Raw genomic sequence first — 15,416 nt, 5'->3', positions numbered from 1 at the left:
TGGGGTGTGGACCGTCACTAGGTGAACTGGCTGCAGATAGTCATCTACACGAGTGGCAACATCAGATCAGCGACATCTACAGCCCAGAGGCGTCTGAGGTTCAAGTTCACGACGCAATGCTCAATCATCTCACGGACATTAACCGATTCACAGAAAGTAGTGGTGCGCTCGAGCACATTAACTTTTTGGGTTCTGCTCCAGATAATACAAGTCTGATTGCCATCGCGGGCATGGCAGAACTCCCGTTTACTTCAGCACAAGTAAGTTAACTATTCCGTGATGGCGTGCGTGGTGCACGCACTAAGCTCTTCCTCCGTCGATGCCTTTATCCGACAGGATCATCCTGCACTAAGGGCGTCACAAGAAATTCGACCTGCTGAGGAAGCTGCCACCCCACCACAACCGTCAACTCATGAACTTGACATACTTGAGAATACGATAAAGTAAGTAAACTTATTCAGATGAAATCGAAAGCCTGCCTTGGCTGCAAGCATGCCGACCACGATGAGCCACGACCTACAAATACTCGGAATCCACGTCATCGAAGTAAGGGTGGCGCAGGGCCTCTTTTGCACTAATTCTTGTAGCGGGGTCATACTGCAGCATAGACTACAAAAAATACAGGAATGTCAACACGCACGAGGTTAGTCCTTGGAAGAAGGCAGTTAGTGCAATGGCCCTCGTACCTCCAGCAAGTTGAGTCCGCTCTCGTCTAGCTGCGGGAAGAGCTCTCGCATGTTTTTCTTCTTCCACTTGGGGAACGTAGGTGCGTAGTCGCGCAGCTTTGTGACACCTGGCCACGTCGCCTCGTTGGGCGTGCCGAAGCTCCTAAAAGACACAATAAAAAGTCAGTCTTGTGTGACCGTATACTGCCGAAATCCCCAAAAAACTACCTGAAGATGCGGTAGAGCTGGTCGATCTCGGAGTCTCCTGGGAAAAGCGGCTTCTTGGACACCATCTCGGCAAAAATGACACCGACAGACCAAATATCCACTGGCGGAGAGTACACCTCCTGACCCAATAAGATCTCGGGCGCACGGTACCAAAGCGTCACCACCTCGTGTGTGTATTTCTTGATGGGGAGGCTGAAGGCTCGCGCCAGACCAAAGTCGGCGATCTTGAGCTCTCCCGTAGCATTCACTAGCAAGTTTTGCGGCTTCAAATCCCTTTATAACAACATAATGAACGTCAGAAATTCTATTCAGCAACTTGCAATTATCTTCCAGTGCCACATACCGATGCATGATGCCGCGCGAGTGCGAGAACGCGAGGCCCTTGAGTAATTGGTACAAGAAGCTCTTGATCTGTGCAGGTTCGAGCTTGCCAAGTGTGTGCTCCATGTGACGCTTGAGATCTTTATCCATGAACTCAAAGACGAGAAAGAGCTTTCCATCCTCTTGCAGACAGTCCAGTAGACTCACAATGTTGCGGTGTTCCAGCTCACGCAGAACCGAGATCTCGCGAAGTGCGGTGCTGGGAATACCGTCGTCCTCAGTTTCAAGGCGAATGCGCTTGAGCGCCACAACTTGCTTGGTCATTAGGTCCAGTGACTTGTACACTACACCATACGTGCCCTCACCGATGGAGCCACCCTTCTCGATGCGCTGATATCGGTCCATTATTCAAAGCAATTGAAAAAGGTCAAATTGACTTTTTACAACTCCCGCGCTTTTTTGGTGGGCGGAAGAGATGGCGAAATGGGCACTGTTGTGAAGCAGAAGAAGATACGGTCTTCGTAAGGGCAGTGGAGCGCGGGAATCTTGAAAGATGTGCCCAGCATTTCTAATTACAGTTTTATTCGACTTATATTTGCCAAAAACCGTAGCTAGTCAGAATTACAGACTCTTTGCTATTAATACCGCTGTAAGCTCATGCTGCCGCGCTTCCACTGGGAGTTTTGTCCTGCAAATGCTTGATGCCTACATACTTGTATGCAGTACATATATTGGCGGAATACAGTACATGGACCAGTACCTCTTTATTCGTACCGCGTCCAATCTACACTTGTTGATGAGCGCGAAGTTTGTAATAATGGCACAGAGACGCGGCGGCAAGAGAACGAATGGAGGAGGAAACGACACCAAATTAATACATGTACACGCTAAAGGGAACGTCCACCGGTTTCTAAATGTCTGCAAACGGAGAAGTGCCATCTAAGGCCTCGATGTCCTTGCAGAGCACGCAAAAAATGCAGCGGGAATGACAGCTCTCGGTTTCCGTAAGGTGTGTATGTATAGTGTTCACGTCCGCCCCACATGCACACGTTTTCTGTCACACGGTGGTCAAAAACTGTGCCTCCTGGTGACCTACACTCAGTTGGGCCATCACGTGGATTTCCCAGTCCAAGCTCCAATCTTTCTGCGGATCATTTTAACTGGAAGAAAGAGATCTGCCACCTCTTTAATGTGTAGCGTAGCTAAGCAGGTATTTCTTACGTCTCACGTGCGAGCTGCACAGTTCGTTTTGACGAGGCTCATTACCCAAAAAGCCGCATTCGGCCCCCTCCCCCCGCCCTTTACCAAGGAAGCAGCTTAAGAAAAGCAAACGAACAGGGAGACTATGTCTTTCTAAGTTGGTGTGTTTTTCACGTGGTGGTCAAGATGATGTCTTGAAGATCGGTTTCAGCTCTCCGTCCGTACTCAACATGAATATGGACTAGAGATGATAGCAACACGTTTGAAAAAACAAACGGAACGTTAGAAATGATGGCGACGTAGCACGGAGTTAGAAGGATGGTTCCCCGGACTGAAGAATTGAAGACAAGAGAAGAAGAAGCAACGAAGAAGAAGTGAAAAACAAGATACCAAGTAGTAACAACAAGAAGACAAGAAGACTGGCACCCATGCTACACGATTCGGAAGCATCGACGGCGTGGCTTCGCATGGCCGACCCTGTAAACTGGAATGACTGGACGTCGACGTTGGACAAACCAAGTTTGTTGAGCGCTGGCGCCGTCAAGACGGTGGAGCTCGTGGGGAAGGTCGACGATGGCAAGCTGGCTCACGATGTGGACGACCTAGCGGCGATCTTTGAGGGCCTCGTAGATGGAGCCGATATTACGCTCCCCTGCGACGACCTTGAGGAGACTTCTGTTAGTGAAGACGCGAGTGCAGCCTGGATTGACGGTCTAGAGGACGACGTGGTGAACGTGAACGATCTCTCGGCCGCGTTCGATGCGCTGGTGGAGGAGCAGGAGAAGACGGTGACGGTACCGGAGGACGACGAGGATGAGGAGATGGAAAACGCTGACAGCGATAATGAGGTCAGCGCCGACGTTAAGATCATCCCGTCGGCCCCCGTCTGGGCCAACATGGCCCCGCTGGACCCGCGATCCTGCATCCGCACATCAGTGTTCAAGAACTTGGACTCGCGAATCCCGCGCGTTCAGATGCCGCGGATAGATATGACATTCTCGCCGAACGGTGCGACTGTGAAGGCTATAGGCGCCCCTGGTGTCAGCCGCCCTTCGCAATCGATGTCGCCCAAGAGTGAGAAGGCCAAGGTCGCAAAGTACCACCACGACCCCAAGACGTGCTGGATCTGCAAGAGTTCTAAAACCCCGGAGAAGAAGCGCGCGCTGCACCGCTATCACGAGAAGCGGACGCGCCGCAACTGGAAACGGGGGCCTCGGTACACTGGACGCAGCAACGTCGCGACGTCACGTGTGCGCAACGGCGGCCGGTTCATTTGCACGACACGGTGGGTCTGATTTTCTTCTTGAGCCTGCGGGCTCGTTTGATTTGGTTTGATTTTTTTAGCTTTTCTTTTTTCTGGAGCTTCTCTCCAAGCAGTTTTTCTTTCAGTTGGTTTTACCTTCCTTAATAACGCAAGTAATGCATTGGCATCGTATTCGAGACAACGGATTGTATTTGCTGTAGATGTTCCTCTTTGATTTTAAAAACTACCTTCTCGTTTCTAATTGTTTTAACCTCTCTCTCTCCACACTTTCTTGTTTTGTTTTAGCTGAAAAGGGAAGATATAACTAAGTTTTTTCATTGATTACCTAACTGGCGTTTGATTGGCTGGTCGAGCTGGTACACACAACATCTGCGACGGATTGAAAAACAAAGAAGAGAGCGCCACGTAAAATGGTGAGAAGCTCCACTGAGCAGGGCGGCCAAGAACCCCCCAATCCTCCTTATCAGCAGACGACGTAGTTAACATTCGTCGTCATTTCTACTGCTTCGTTTGTCGATTTTGTGACACAGTCGAGCAAGTTCCTGAACGACAAAAAGAAAAAGCTACAGGCGTTCAAGAACACGACCAATGCCACGTATGTAGATGTAGTGCATGCGTTGACAATTGGTCCGCTATGCATAACTGCTGAAGGGAGAGCTGGATGCTGACGGCTTCTTTCGTAGTGACTCGATGGCCAAATCGTACCTAGAAAAGTTCAGCTGGGACCTAATGCGTGCTGTTGACGAGTTCTACGCCAACGGCGGCGAAAGTAACGCACCAGTGTGAGTACACATCATTGCGATGCTGATTAATAAATGATGTCGCTAACGTAAGCTCCAACTGATTAAAATAGGAGAAAGACGACGGTCTCCATGGATGCGGTGAACGCGTGGTTTGATAGCTATATAGGTGGGACTGGCGTTTCTGTTGCTGCAGTACTGCCAAAGATCTCACTTGTTCCGATTCAAAATTGCAGACCCCGATGACGACGAAGACACGATCAATGAGGAAGGCATTCTTAAGTTTTGCGAAGACATCGGCATAGACCCTCAGGACCTGGTGGTGTTGGTGATCGCTTGGAAAATGCAAGCAGCCTACATGTGCGCGTTTACGCGTAAGGAGTGGCAGAAGGGCATGCAAGAGATGGACTGCGACTCGGCCGCCAAGCTGAAGGCGAAGATTCCGCAGCTGCGCGAATCCATCGCGAGCGAGAGCGAGTTCAAGAAGTTCTACTGCTTCTGCTTCGGTTTCTCCAAAGAGCCTGGCCAGAAGAGCCTCAGCATAGACATCGCCGTGGCTATGTGGGATCTGCTTTTGCCTACGCGCTTCGAAAAGCTCACAGCGAGCTGGCTGGCGTTCCTGGCCGAGAAGAAGCCCGTCAAGGGCGTGACTCGCGACACGTGGGACCTACTCTTCGACTTCTTCGCAAAAGTGCGCGAGTCCTACGACAACTACGACGAGAACGAGGCCTGGCCCGTGCTCATCGACGACTACATGATGTGGATAGACAGCAAGAAGTAGGCAACCAAACAGCGGCGGCTTCAAAAGCTTATACAAACAACAGTTTTTACAACAGCTAAGATCTTTCTGCCGTTGTTTGAAAAAGATTCTGGCACGAACTTGTGGTCGCTGTCGTGGCGGATAAGCGCTACAGTGTACACATTTGTGATATGCCGCTGTCGCTCAAGTTTATTGATACTTCTATTCCTTAGTCGAATGTTCGCGCTAGAAAAAAAGCTAATTTGTTGAAGTGATAACCTAATTGTTGAAAGATCGCTTTAAGAAGGTATCGAGTTTGGAGGTATCGAAGCGACATCCGCTCCCACTTCAAAAAGCCACTTGGCACCATCACTCTGAGGCTCAGCCATGAGCGCCGTGGCCTTCTCGTCGGCCGAGGAGCTTCCAGAGCACAGCTTCTTTCCCAAAATTTACATGCACCAGTACAAGCAGCACATCAGCGAGCTGACGAAGCTTTTGGAGCTGCTGCTAAAGGATGACGAGCTGCATGAGGTCGAATACGAAGGCGAACAAGTCTCTGCTCTTCCCCGCGAAAGCGTTTGGCAAAATCTCTGCACACTGCAGAACTGCAGCGTCATCCTAAATGACGTCGTGGGTCAGTTCAAACAGAAGATTCAGGAGAGCGCGGCTGTAGACCCGGAAGCTTTTGAGCTAGAAAGAACGCAGAGCAGCTCATCCATCGAGTGCAGCTCGTCCGACGACGTGGACGAAGAAATCGACGTCGGGTTCCACGACGTGGAGCCTGTCAAGGGCCGCAAAGCCGCTGTGGCGCTCAACAACGACGTGACGGAGCGAGTACAGAATGCGCTGAGGGACGACGAAGAGTTTGAGAGATTCAAGGCCAACGCTCTCGAGTATGGTATGGGCCATGAGTCGGCTGAGAGCTTCTACGCCTACTTGGCGCAGCAGATCCCAGCTCCAGTGCTGGACTCGATCGTTGTGGACTTTGCACGGCTACTGCCTCAACCAGCTCTAAGAGTACCGTTATTGAAGGCACATTATGAACACATGCAGAACGAACTGTCTAGACCGAGCATCGCCACGTTCAAGAACAAGAGCTACAGTACTGTAGTGACGTCTAGGTCGTCAACGTCCTCAAGTGCGCGCTGTATATGACAATTGGGGGGGTTATATCACTGATACGATGTGTTTGCTTTTTGTATGATTCAGGTATCGACGAAGCTGGCAGCAGCGATGAAGAAGACGAAGAGTATCCGTCAACGGTAATAGTTGAGTTTGATGTTGTTGCAACCCATTGAAAGTATAGTGAGCTTACTTGTATTGCTTCAGATTCGACTGCGGACGTTCAACCACCTCGTTTTCGTCATTCACGGCATTGGACAACACATTGACTTCCGTGATGGAGAGTTCAAGTCGTGGAACGGAGAGACGGGCGTCGAAGGCGGCAACCACGCCTTCAGAGACATTTTCCGCTCGATGCTGGAAACAACATTCCAAGATATCCCCCTGGCACTGGAAATGCAGTCGATCGAGTGGCACGAAGACCTCCACGATCCAACGGGCCTAGATAACGTTTTTGATTTGATCTCTCCAGAAGGAGCCTCAGCGTACGCCACCAACTTTTGTTCTTTCGCTAACTCGACTAACTTTGTTGGAATGACTGCTTAGTATTCGCGAGTTCAACAAGGAAACCTTTATGGACGTGCTGTACTATCTGTCGCCACGTTATGGACAACTGGTTGTAGATTCAGTCACTCAACAACTCAACGAGAAATATCGCGTCTTCATGGACGAGCATCCAGGTGAGCTACAGGGCAGTCTTCAAATGGATGCATGGAAGTGACTGCTTACATGCCGTCATTGTCTTTACGTTAGGGTGGGATGGAAAGGTTTCTATCTTCGCCCACTCTCTGGGCTCTATGATTTCTTACGACCTCCTAACGCACAAGCCGGGTGAGGTAGCCATCAACGGTGTGCGATTCTCTGGCCTTGACTTCGAGATTGACAACTTCTTCGGAGTCGGGTACGTTGTTTGCGAGTACATCGGTATATATGCGTCAACTAACTGTACTGTACTGCGATAGTTCTCCGGTGGGAATAATGATCTTGGCAAGAGGAGATCTCAACATCGAGGACGGAGAGTTTACCCCAGGAATCAAAATGCCGCACTGTCGTCGATACTTCAATGTTTACCACCCGATCGACCCCATCGCATACCGTATCGAGCCGTTAATTAAGCAAGAAATGCATGACAAGGATCCCGTACAATTGATGCAGGTACAAGGTATCATTTTGTCAACGGTTTCTCGCCAATTGAGAACCTGATTTTCCTACTTCTCTTGTTAATGTGCGCAGTTTAGTGCCGTCAAGGACCACACGTTTGGTCAGCTGCAGGAGCAATGGGAAGGATTGAATGGCCCGGTGCACGGATTCCCCTATCGTCATGACTACGCGCTGCGGCGTCGGAAGCGCGAGCAAGGCATGATGGAAGTAGCTTTTGCTGCTGCCTCCCATTCATCGTACTGGATGAGCGACGACGTCGTCCTCTTCACCATCATGCAGCTGTGTCAGCCGGTGGTTGATACTTTGCATCGATACATGAGTGCCCGCGTCCCTCTTCCTAAACTCATGAGGAGCATTGTGGAGCTTACACCTCACACCAAGGTGTTGCTGTCGGCGACCGCTCTCGTTCGCGACCGATGCACTGGTCTTTCGCGCGAGCAGATTGTTTTGATTGACAAAGATCGTCTCTACTTCTTGTCTCGACTCAGTGAAGTCGCCTGTCGTCGGAAGTGGCGAATCCAACTGACGGCGACGACGAAAGCTGTGTACGGCGAAGACTCGTTCATGATGAAGATCATTCCTAGTGAGGCTGCTGCTCCCGAACCAGGCGCCCCACCAACATCAAATAACGCCTCTCAGCCCGGAGTGCACATTTTTAAGGCCCCGTCGACACCAGTGCGCAACACATGGATGGATGCTATCAACGAAACAGTCGTGAAGGCCACCAGTGCGCTCGCCGACGAGTTACCTGCTGACAAGGCCCCCAGAGACACAGCCAACCTCGTCGATCTCCCGACTGGTAAGAGCATGGACTATTTCAATGCCATCAAGGCTGGCTTCCTAAAGGAGAAGACCGCAAACGGGTGGTACGATTCGTGGAATGACCGGTGGCTTGTTCTTCAAGAAGACCACTTGTCGTGCTACGAGAACTCGCCCAAATTGGACTTTGTTGGGCAATTTTTACTTCGGACGACGAAGGCGTTCTGCTACGAACGCGAGTATCTTATCCGAGTGGTAGCTCGTCGTGGAGCAGCGTGTGAGATGCGCGTGCAGAACCAAGAATCGTTTAACCGCTGGGTGGAAGTATTTGAGAGAATCCCTGCGGTCGAGATCTTCCGCCACAAGGATTTATTGGAGAACAGTCCGTCCTCAGTGCTGATCATGACTGAAAGTTCGCGGGGGCACTTTAGTGGGGCCCAGAAGAAGAATAAGGGAGGTGAATGGCTACAGACGAAGATCGAAGGACACCAGATTAAACTCGATGAGAACGACCAAGAGTATGTCGCGTTTGTCATCCAAGTGGCGTCCTCAACGGCAGGCCACAGTATCGTTCAACGGCGATATTCAGAGTTTGCCAAGCTGCATCGCGAGCTGCGGAAGCTGTTCCAACCTGAGCAGCTCCCAGCGCTACCTGGGACTAGAATGTGGAACAAGTTCGAACCCAACTATTTGAAGCAGAAAGCGATTGGTCTTCATGGATATCTGAATGAGGTATGCAAGCGGTGTGCTAACAGTCGTGCTCAACCATTGCTGCTGGACTTCCTTGAGCTCGCACAGCCAGCTCCTACAGAACCAAAAGAGCCTCCGGAAGAGGAACACACTGAAAAGAATTAATACAGGACGTGATAAAGCAGATCAACGACGTTAGTGGTTGTATTCGAGATTGTTTTTGAATCAGCATCAAACCCAACTTGCGGCTGCTACTTGTCTTGGATCGTGAACTGTGCGCATAGGGCGGTGGACGCAGCTTCTTCGTCGTAGACGTGGCAGTCCGTCTCGGGCTTTACTGCAACATAATACTCGCCTGTTTCAACAATACGGCGGAAACCAAAGCCGATCTGAGGATCGAAGACACCCCAGTCTTCACTAGTGAGCGTGAACGAGACCTCTTGAGTCTCTCCTGGCTGCAGATGAATCTTGGTGAACTTCTTCAACTGCTTGGCTTCCGGGACTGAGATTTCGCGGTACGGTTGAATGAGAAACAGCATCACCGTCTCCTTGCCAGCCATGGATCCAGCATTCGTGACAGGCACACGCACATCAATCGAGGCATTGTCAGTGTTTGCGATCGTGGTCTTGCTGAGTGACACGGCTCCGTACTTGAACGTCGAGTAGCTCAGCCCGTGTCCGAATTCCCATTCCATCTTGCACGGGCGCTCATCACGGCAACGCGTGTCTGCAGGATGGTTGTAGGGAATCCCGATTGTGGCCGGGGTTTTTGGGTACGTGATGGGAAGGCGGCCACTTGGATTCACACGTCCAAAGAGAATTTCAGCCAGTGCTCGCCCTCCCAATTCACCCGGTAGCATGGCATAAACGACAGCATGAGCGAGCTCGGCCAGGCCCTGCAGCAAGCGAGGACGACCTTGAACCAGCACCAGGATCACCTTTGTACCCGTAGCAGCAATTGCACGAACGTACTCGACTTGACCCCATGGCAAATTCAAGTCATCCAGATCTCCAGGTTTCTCCGCGTACTCTCTTTCGCCGATAGCGATGATGGTGTAGCTTGATTTTCTTGCTCGGGTCTTGATCATCTTAAGTTCATCCGAAGAGAATGACCCGTTGGGGTGGAGGGTGTTGGCGTAGTGAACCGAGCCAGGACTCACGTTGGCGATGCCCTGACGGAGAGAAATTCCGTTCGGGAAGTGCCTGTTACCAGACACGCCTTGCCAGCGAAGAGACCATCCTCCGCACAACAAACCTACGTTGTCTGCTGCGTGGCCCGTGAGAAACACGTCGCTCTCGGGACTTAATGGTAGAACGTCGTCTTCGTTTTTGAGAAGAGTGATCGACTCGCGAGCGAGCTCCAATGCTGCTTGGCGACTCTCGTTTTGACCGACAAGAGCAATATCGGCTTCAGTCCCGGGGAGAGCGTTCTCGTACAAACCGAGCTTCATCTTAGTTGTAAGGACACGACGGGTAGAGTCCTTGATTCGATCTAGCAGCGCTCGGTTCTGTTGAACGGTGTGTCGAGCCATGTCGATGAAGGAAGTGTTGTAGGGCACCATACTCATGTCTAGTGGAGCGTTCGTCAGCGCCATTCGAACTGCATCTTGATCCGTCTTGGCCACTCGGTGCCACACGTGGAGGTTGTGGATCTCGGCGTAGTCCGTGACGATGAGACCATCGAAGCCCATGTCGTGACGTACTAGATCCTGCAAGATTTTCATGTTGGCCACGACTGGAACACCGTTGATAGAGATGTAGCTCTCCATCGCCGTCATTGCTCCAGCTTTAATGGCGGCTATGAACGACGGAGCGAAGCGGTTGAGCAGCTCAAAGTCTGAGATGGTGACACCGACTCGATCGTGACCAGAAGGAGTCTTCGAGTACCCGATGATGTGCTTCATACACGCCGCTGTAGTGCCGTTGCTTTGGATACCGCGGATGATAGCGTCGGCCATGACTGAAACCAGGTGCGGGTCTTCACCAAAAGTCTCGAAAGTTCTGGCCCAGAGAGGATTCTGCGAGACCTCGAGGATCGGAGAAAACAACCAGGGGATTCCAGCAGCTCCAGTGTCGCGAGCAGTGATCCGCCCCATGTTGTAGACAAGATCCGGGTTGAAGGTTGCAGCGGCATTGATCTGCTGGCCGAACAGTACAGCTCCACGAACGTAGTTGGCTCCGTGCACCGAGTCGAGTCCGTAGATGACAGGATGGCTACCGTGGCTTGCGTAAATGTTTTGGATCTCCGTGATCAAATTGCGCCACTCTCGAGGAGAAAAGTTGTGCGTGGAGTTCGCATTCGAGTCGTTCAGTTCCGCACCAGGGGTATTCAGGTAAGAGCCGACGTTGAGCTTTGCGTGCTCGTGAACAACAGCTCGGTTCAACGTGCGGTTCGGATAGAGAATCGTGCTCACATCGAGCTGCGCCATCTGACCAAGCATGGCGTCCAAGTCCTGCATAAGAGACGCAACGAACGTCAGCATCGGATGCACAATTCTGCCTTCGACCAAGAAGTGCAGTACTTACCATTGTCGACATCATTTCCTCGACGCGACGCTGAACGTGCTGCTCGGTTGGCGTCTCGATGGCTGCCATGACCACAGTCAGCAAGGCAAAAGTTGCCATGAGGACCAGAGGTCTTGTCATTTTGTGCAGCTCTTAAGCTTGGCTCCTCGTTCTGGCGCGGCCAATTGGAAAATGACAGAGCTGCTGTCGCGATACGCAGACCTCTCGACATATTATGGTGCACTCGTTCGCTTTCGTCTCACTTTGGCCGATCTGAGCTTGACACAGATTGACCTCTACCCACTCAAAAGCACTGAAACAGCCTGGAAATTGCTCGCGTTGACATCTTGAACTTTCGCCTCGTCGGACAATCTCGGAATTGCGCACTGCTGGCGAAATCTGATGAGGTTCTGATTCATCTTCGTCTACAAGAGACCATCCTGTCGAAATGCATCTTGCATTCTTGCCAATTTATTATTGCTGCGGTGTTGAACGCGTTTCAAATTGAAGCTGCGCTTGCTGACTAAGTAGGATCCGCAAAACTTTTCACTCTGATTGGTGTGATAGGCCGTTTAAGCATGGGGATACTTTGATGACTAGGACATGCTCGAGCGGATTTCTACTCATAAATAATATATGCTGGCGCTCACGCAAGACATTTGAAGGAAAAGCGCTCAACTCCTGAAATTTTTAATACGGTTTTTGATTTTATTTTTTTAGATACCGGAAGATTAGTGATAAATAAGCTCTTAGGCGTCGCGGTACTCAGCCCTTCTTAAGTCTTACGTAGCATATACTACTGTAGTAGTATCAAGTCGGGGGCGATCATGGAAGAACTAGCTCGACCCCAGGAACGATATTTAAGATGGACACAAGCATTATTATTTCTACGGATTCCTATTTACGATAAAGATGTCTGTAGAACTATGAGCTCTTGTCATACTCATAAAGGGCATCGAACATGTACATGTAAAAGAGTGCTTCCTGGCCCATCGGTCGCTCAAAGCACATCACTTGGTATGCGAGCGTTGGGTCGGCCATTGGTGCCGCGCAGAATGGAGTATCGAGCGCCCAGACAACTTTCGTGTTGGTCTTGACCCATGGTGGCATGGTAGTAATCGACGTGTTTTGCACGTTCATCGACATGATCATAGGATCAGGTGCCATTAGTGTTGCTGGTAGTTCTCGGAGTGGATTATTTTTCAAATTGAGCTCGGGTATGATCATACCGGGAGGCATCATCGCTAATGTGGGTAGCGTCTCGATGTGGTTGCCCATCAAGGACAATGTGTAAACTGGCAAGAAGAACATTTGATATGGAATATCAGTGAGAACACCGTCCTCGAAGGCAATCATAGCCATCGCATGCCATCTCATATACAGATCGTCGGGCAACTTGGTAAGGTTGCTCCCCGAGAACTGCACACTCAGCAGTGAATCTGGCAAAGGTTGCAGCAATCCTTCGGGGAACTCTGTCACGTTCGTTTTCCCCACAAAAACCGACAGCAGACGCGAGTGTGCCGTGGCGGAGACGGAGCTTTCAGCACTCCAATTCGAAATAGTTGAGTTGTAGACGTGTAGAATCACGAGATTCTCGAGCCGCTGGAGATCAGGAGGCATTTTCAGCTCTGGGCAGTGCGTAATTGATAGAGTTGCCAGTGCAACGTGGTCCAGTTTGTCAAACGATGAGTCGTCTGGTGACGTGGTGTTTCGAGCGTGGCAATCGTACACTATACTTGAACAGGGCTCTTTGCCATTCGAAAACCAGGGTCGAGTAACAGCTCGACAACCGATGACATCGTAACTTGCTGCTCTTTGAGCAGCCAACCCATGTAGAAGAAGAATGATGGCGCCCCAGAGGACGAACAAGACAATTGCAATCACGTGTTTCCCCGTCTGAAGAGCACGAAGGCTGCCAAATTGACCTGAGTTTTGAGACTGGTCAGCCGCTTTATCCACATCAACTGGTTTAGCGACATCAGTGCTGCCTGTCTTGGGCTTGACGGCTACCGATAGCATGCCGTGACCACCGGGAATCACTTTTACGTCACTACGGCCTAGTAACTCACTAGCGGTGGTCAGAGAAAGGATAATACTTAGCTGCGGGATGAGCTTGGTGGCGAAATCGAAAAGACTCGAGGCAAAGATCAAACGATTCTCGAGGACCATAGTGGCGAGAGGGACAGGGTCATACACAAATTCGGTGTTTTTGAAGATGCTGTACTCAAAGTTGAACCCTTCGATGTAAGGGATGAAGATAATCAAGGGGACCATTATTATCATGCCAAAACTGAGCAAGGCATCGTACGTTAGTGTGATTACGCGTTCGAGAGCTGGAGATTTGCGAAGGAAGAGTTGGATCCCTGCTGTTGTCCAGCAATTCGTAACCAATATTCCCACGATTAGAGCATTCATCTCTGCACGTGGTAACAGATTGCTGGCCCGGTAGGCTTGATAAGTTTGCGAGCTTGCTTCCAGCACTTCACGTACTGTAAAAACTGTTGAGAAGTGCTCGCTCTCGACGCCGAAAACTCCTTGACGGGAGAACACGTTGCTCCAGATAAGAGCAACTGGGCCCCCGAGTCGTGCAGTGGGTTGATCCGAGTTCCTTGTTACGAAGCGACTTGGGATCAGCCTTCTTGAGACTAGAGTCTGGATCATACTTGACCCTTCTGACCGAAGCGTAAGACGTCGAGCCCGGATCGACATGATGACGATATTCAGCACTCGAAGTGCGTGCATCCCCCCGACAATGCCGAACACAGTGCCGTAAAAACGATAGTTCTGGATACCCGTGAGCGACCAAATTGTGAAGTAGAACGGCATGACTCCTTTTGTGAGATACCAATAGGTCATCGCGGCGCAGACGAGGTAGACGCCGCAAGCCACATGAAACAGTACGATGAACAGCCAGGCAGCAGTGTATACAGCTAACGAGAGCTCCAGCGTAAGGAGGGATGCACGTTGTGGACTTGAGCTTTTTGGCTGGAGAACCGTCGATGAGCTCATCTCGACTTACACCTTCACCAAGTAGCTTGTTCTTCGGCTGGTGAGAGATTCCATTTGAATTTGGAAGTGTCTAGGCTCACCAATATTTTTTGACATAAAACAAACATTTGGAGTACCGGTGAATACCGGTATCAAAAATTTCTAATTTTGTTTTTCAAAATTTGCGAGTCTCTATCGCCGTTCATTAGACCGTCTTTCGCTCCCGCCTCCCGCTCCCCCCAGCTCTTCCCAGTTCTTCCCCGGTACTTCCTATCGGCGCCGCTCGTCGTAGTGTCATGTCAGCAAGCCGAGTATCGAGCCCCACCAGTGGAAAGGCTAATCTCCAAGATGGAGGCACTCTTCCCAGAGCTTCAGGCGATGAAAGCCGAGATAAAACGGAGCATACAATGGGGAAAACAATTCAACTTACTTTCCCTCCATTTAGCGGTGTATTTGCATCGTGGCCTGACCTTGAGGCGGCTTTTGAACGGTACAATGACATTTGGCGGGTGCGTTTGATGTGATGTATCTAATAAATGTATTCACGCGTAGGTACCAGAAGGACACTCATTAGATTTACAAGTTGCGAACGAGTAACTCTGTACGTGATCGGAATCGTGAGCGAAGTAAACGTTGTGCTTTGACAGGTACACAGCCTGTCCTGTACGACGAGAAATTGGTGTTCTACTCGAAGACCTTTATCTGCACTCACGGTTGGCAGTTTAACCCCCGTGGAAAAGGCATCAGAACAAACCACACTGTTCGAGGGATTGGGTGTAAGGCGAGACTGAACGCGCTCCTGAAACAAGACGAAGGCGGAGTGTATACGGTATGTGCTTCAAAGCGCACGTCTGTCCACAACCATAACGTTGGTCCTGAAGAGTATTTCACGTACGCTGAGACTCGCAAGGTGGACTCGCCTGACACCAAGATTGTTGTTAAAACAATGTGGCAAGGTAAGATCAACAGTAGTACAACATATAGCTGGTCATTTGCTAACATGATGTCTTATAGGTGGGTCCAACCGCAAAAAG

General features: G+C 50.5%; 6 protein-coding genes across 6 annotated transcripts; 3 read left to right on the top strand and 3 right to left on the bottom strand.

Annotated features, from left to right (window-relative positions):
- Positions 1 to 516: 516 nt before the first annotated feature.
- Positions 517 to 1,619, bottom strand: PITG_18073 (cell division protein kinase, putative; the record flags this gene model as incomplete). Its single annotated transcript, XM_002997658.1, has 4 exons — positions 517 to 609; positions 687 to 828; positions 894 to 1,166; positions 1,237 to 1,619. The coding sequence occupies 4 exons, from the start codon at positions 1,617 to 1,619 to the stop codon at positions 517 to 519; spliced, it is 891 nt and encodes a 296-aa protein (XP_002997704.1).
- An 870-nt stretch (positions 1,620 to 2,489) lies between these two features.
- Positions 2,490 to 3,859, top strand: PITG_18072 (uncharacterized protein; the record flags this gene model as incomplete). The annotated part of the gene is made up of 2 exons (XM_002997657.1): positions 2,490 to 3,181; positions 3,281 to 3,859. The coding sequence occupies 2 exons, from the start codon at positions 2,843 to 2,845 to the stop codon at positions 3,707 to 3,709; spliced, it is 768 nt and encodes a 255-aa protein (XP_002997703.1).
- A 200-nt stretch (positions 3,860 to 4,059) lies between these two features.
- PITG_18071 (uncharacterized protein) lies at positions 4,060 to 5,199 on the top strand (the record flags this gene model as incomplete). The annotated part of the gene is made up of 5 exons (XM_002997656.1): positions 4,060 to 4,091; positions 4,209 to 4,273; positions 4,362 to 4,460; positions 4,532 to 4,587; positions 4,655 to 5,199. 2 exons carry the CDS (start codon positions 4,551 to 4,553, stop codon positions 5,197 to 5,199), a joined length of 582 nt encoding a protein of 193 aa, XP_002997702.1.
- A 553-nt stretch (positions 5,200 to 5,752) lies between these two features.
- On the top strand, positions 5,753 to 9,054 carry PITG_18070 (phospholipase, putative; the record flags this gene model as incomplete). The annotated part of the gene is made up of 7 exons (XM_002997655.1): positions 5,753 to 6,295; positions 6,367 to 6,419; positions 6,487 to 6,764; positions 6,826 to 6,959; positions 7,033 to 7,180; positions 7,242 to 7,434; positions 7,513 to 9,054. The coding sequence occupies 7 exons, from the start codon at positions 6,058 to 6,060 to the stop codon at positions 9,052 to 9,054; spliced, it is 2,586 nt and encodes an 861-aa protein (XP_002997701.1).
- An 86-nt stretch (positions 9,055 to 9,140) lies between these two features.
- Positions 9,141 to 11,813, bottom strand: PITG_18069 (glycoside hydrolase, putative; the record flags this gene model as incomplete). Its single annotated transcript, XM_002997654.1, has 3 exons — positions 9,141 to 11,342; positions 11,416 to 11,477; positions 11,699 to 11,813. The coding sequence occupies 3 exons, from the start codon at positions 11,811 to 11,813 to the stop codon at positions 9,141 to 9,143; spliced, it is 2,379 nt and encodes a 792-aa protein (XP_002997700.1).
- A 505-nt stretch (positions 11,814 to 12,318) lies between these two features.
- PITG_18068 (uncharacterized protein) lies at positions 12,319 to 13,677 on the bottom strand (the record flags this gene model as incomplete). The annotated part of the gene is made up of 1 exon (XM_002997653.1): positions 12,319 to 13,677. The coding sequence occupies one exon, from the start codon at positions 13,675 to 13,677 to the stop codon at positions 12,319 to 12,321; it is 1,359 nt and encodes a 452-aa protein (XP_002997699.1).
- Positions 13,678 to 15,416: the final 1,739 nt, after the last annotated feature.

This window comes from Phytophthora infestans, genomic scaffold, assembly GCF_000142945.1.
Source record: "Phytophthora infestans T30-4 supercont1.68 genomic scaffold, whole genome shotgun sequence".
Lineage (NCBI taxonomy): Eukaryota > Oomycota > Peronosporomycetes > Peronosporales > Peronosporaceae > Phytophthora > Phytophthora infestans.
Note: the sequence above shows the minus strand (reverse complement) of the source record. Positions and strands in the feature narration are given on the sequence as shown.